The sequence below is a fragment of the Podarcis cretensis genome, assembly GCF_951804945.1.
Source record: "Podarcis cretensis genome assembly, chromosome: 13".
NCBI lineage: Eukaryota > Metazoa > Chordata > Lepidosauria > Squamata > Lacertidae > Podarcis > Podarcis cretensis.
Genome location: NC_137182.1, coordinates 46579560 through 46580925, shown reverse-complemented (window position 1 = coordinate 46580925; position 1366 = coordinate 46579560). Strand labels below are relative to the sequence as shown.

Here is a 1366-nt window from a genome sequence, read left to right as displayed (position 1 = left end):
ACCTCTGGGTTATGGGCCCAGCACGCTTCCGCTGCGCCACTCTGCTGCACGCGGTACAGCGTGTATTGACAGTATATAAAGAATGTAGTCTTTTTTTCTTTTTTTAAGCGAAGCCATCAGTTCTGCAAACAAGAGCGTACTGCATTCTTTGACCAAGTTTATTTTAAAGTAGTCACTTGGCAGTCAAGAACAGCTGCTTTGACCCAATGAGACGAAAATATAGCTCCTAATGCAAAGCATTTAAAGGGAACAAGACACTACGCAGGAATGGAGGCGAATTATTTTTATATGAATGGTGGCCGGTTATTTTATTAGGCGGCTTCTAGGTGGCAAATAAAACTTCCCTGGCCAGCATGTTCTAAGAGTTTCCTCCCCTCCACTTTTATTTTTGATAGTGCTCGATTTATTGAATTTGTATTAGAACAAAGACAGCGATTGGCTCTTTTCCGGAAAAGGTGGGTGGCCCTGAAAAGGACCTTTTGTTGATGTTTTGGTCTATGGAAGCGGAGGAGCCGTTAACCACCGAAGCCGTACAGAGTGCGGCCCTGGCGCTTGAGAGCGTACACCACGTCCATGGCGGTGACCGTCTTCCTCTTGGCGTGCTCGGTGTAGGTGACGGCGTCGCGGATGACGTTCTCGAGGAAGACCTTGAGGACGCCGCGGGTCTCCTCGTAAATGAGCCCGGAGATGCGCTTGACTCCTCCGCGGCGAGCGAGGCGGCGGATGGCGGGCTTGGTGATGCCCTGGATGTTGTCGCGGAGCACCTTGCGGTGCCGCTTGGCGCCTCCTTTCCCCAGCCCCTTGCCTCCCTTTCCACGTCCTGACATCCTCACGAATACTGCAGCACCAACCAAATGTGATTCTGCCGCTGTCCAAGCCGGTTTATATACAATGCTTTCCGACCAGAATGAAAACTAAGAGGCGGAGCCTCCCGCTCAATTCCCAGGGAAAAAACCCTTGGCGGGCAACTTTGGTTCTATCCAATGAGAAGAGAGTTGGGTAGTTTCAAATAAGCCAATCGGCGCCCTCGTTGTCCTTTCAAATTGAAATTCTTGTTGGCGCCTTCACAGTCTTCTCACTTTAGCGTTTTCGTGGCGGCAAGATATCATTCGCGTTATATATATATTTCTGTGCTGCTATGACAGAATAGCTGAAAGCGGCTGGTGGCAGTATGTATATACGCAGAATTCAACCAGGAACAAATAATAACCAATTATAAAATGAAGCCCAACCTAATTATGTATATATCACAAGATACACAGCTATGAAAAATCAATAGTGCAACTATAAGCACTGTCCATTCAGAAGTAAATTCCACTGAGTACAACAGGGCTTACTCCCAAGTGTGTATATACAATTGTACCCC

The 1366-nt window shown here is 47.8% G+C and overlaps 1 protein-coding gene across 1 annotated transcript; it reads right to left on the bottom strand.

The window, feature by feature from the left end:
* Positions 1 to 295: 295 nt before the first annotated feature.
* On the bottom strand, positions 296 to 827 carry LOC307201362 (histone H4; the record flags this gene model as incomplete). The annotated part of the gene is made up of 1 exon (XM_079950499.1): positions 296 to 827. The coding sequence occupies one exon, from the start codon at positions 825 to 827 to the stop codon at positions 516 to 518; it is 312 nt and encodes a 103-aa protein (XP_079806625.1). The 3' UTR covers positions 296 to 515.
* Between the last annotated feature and the right edge of the window lie 539 nt (positions 828 to 1366).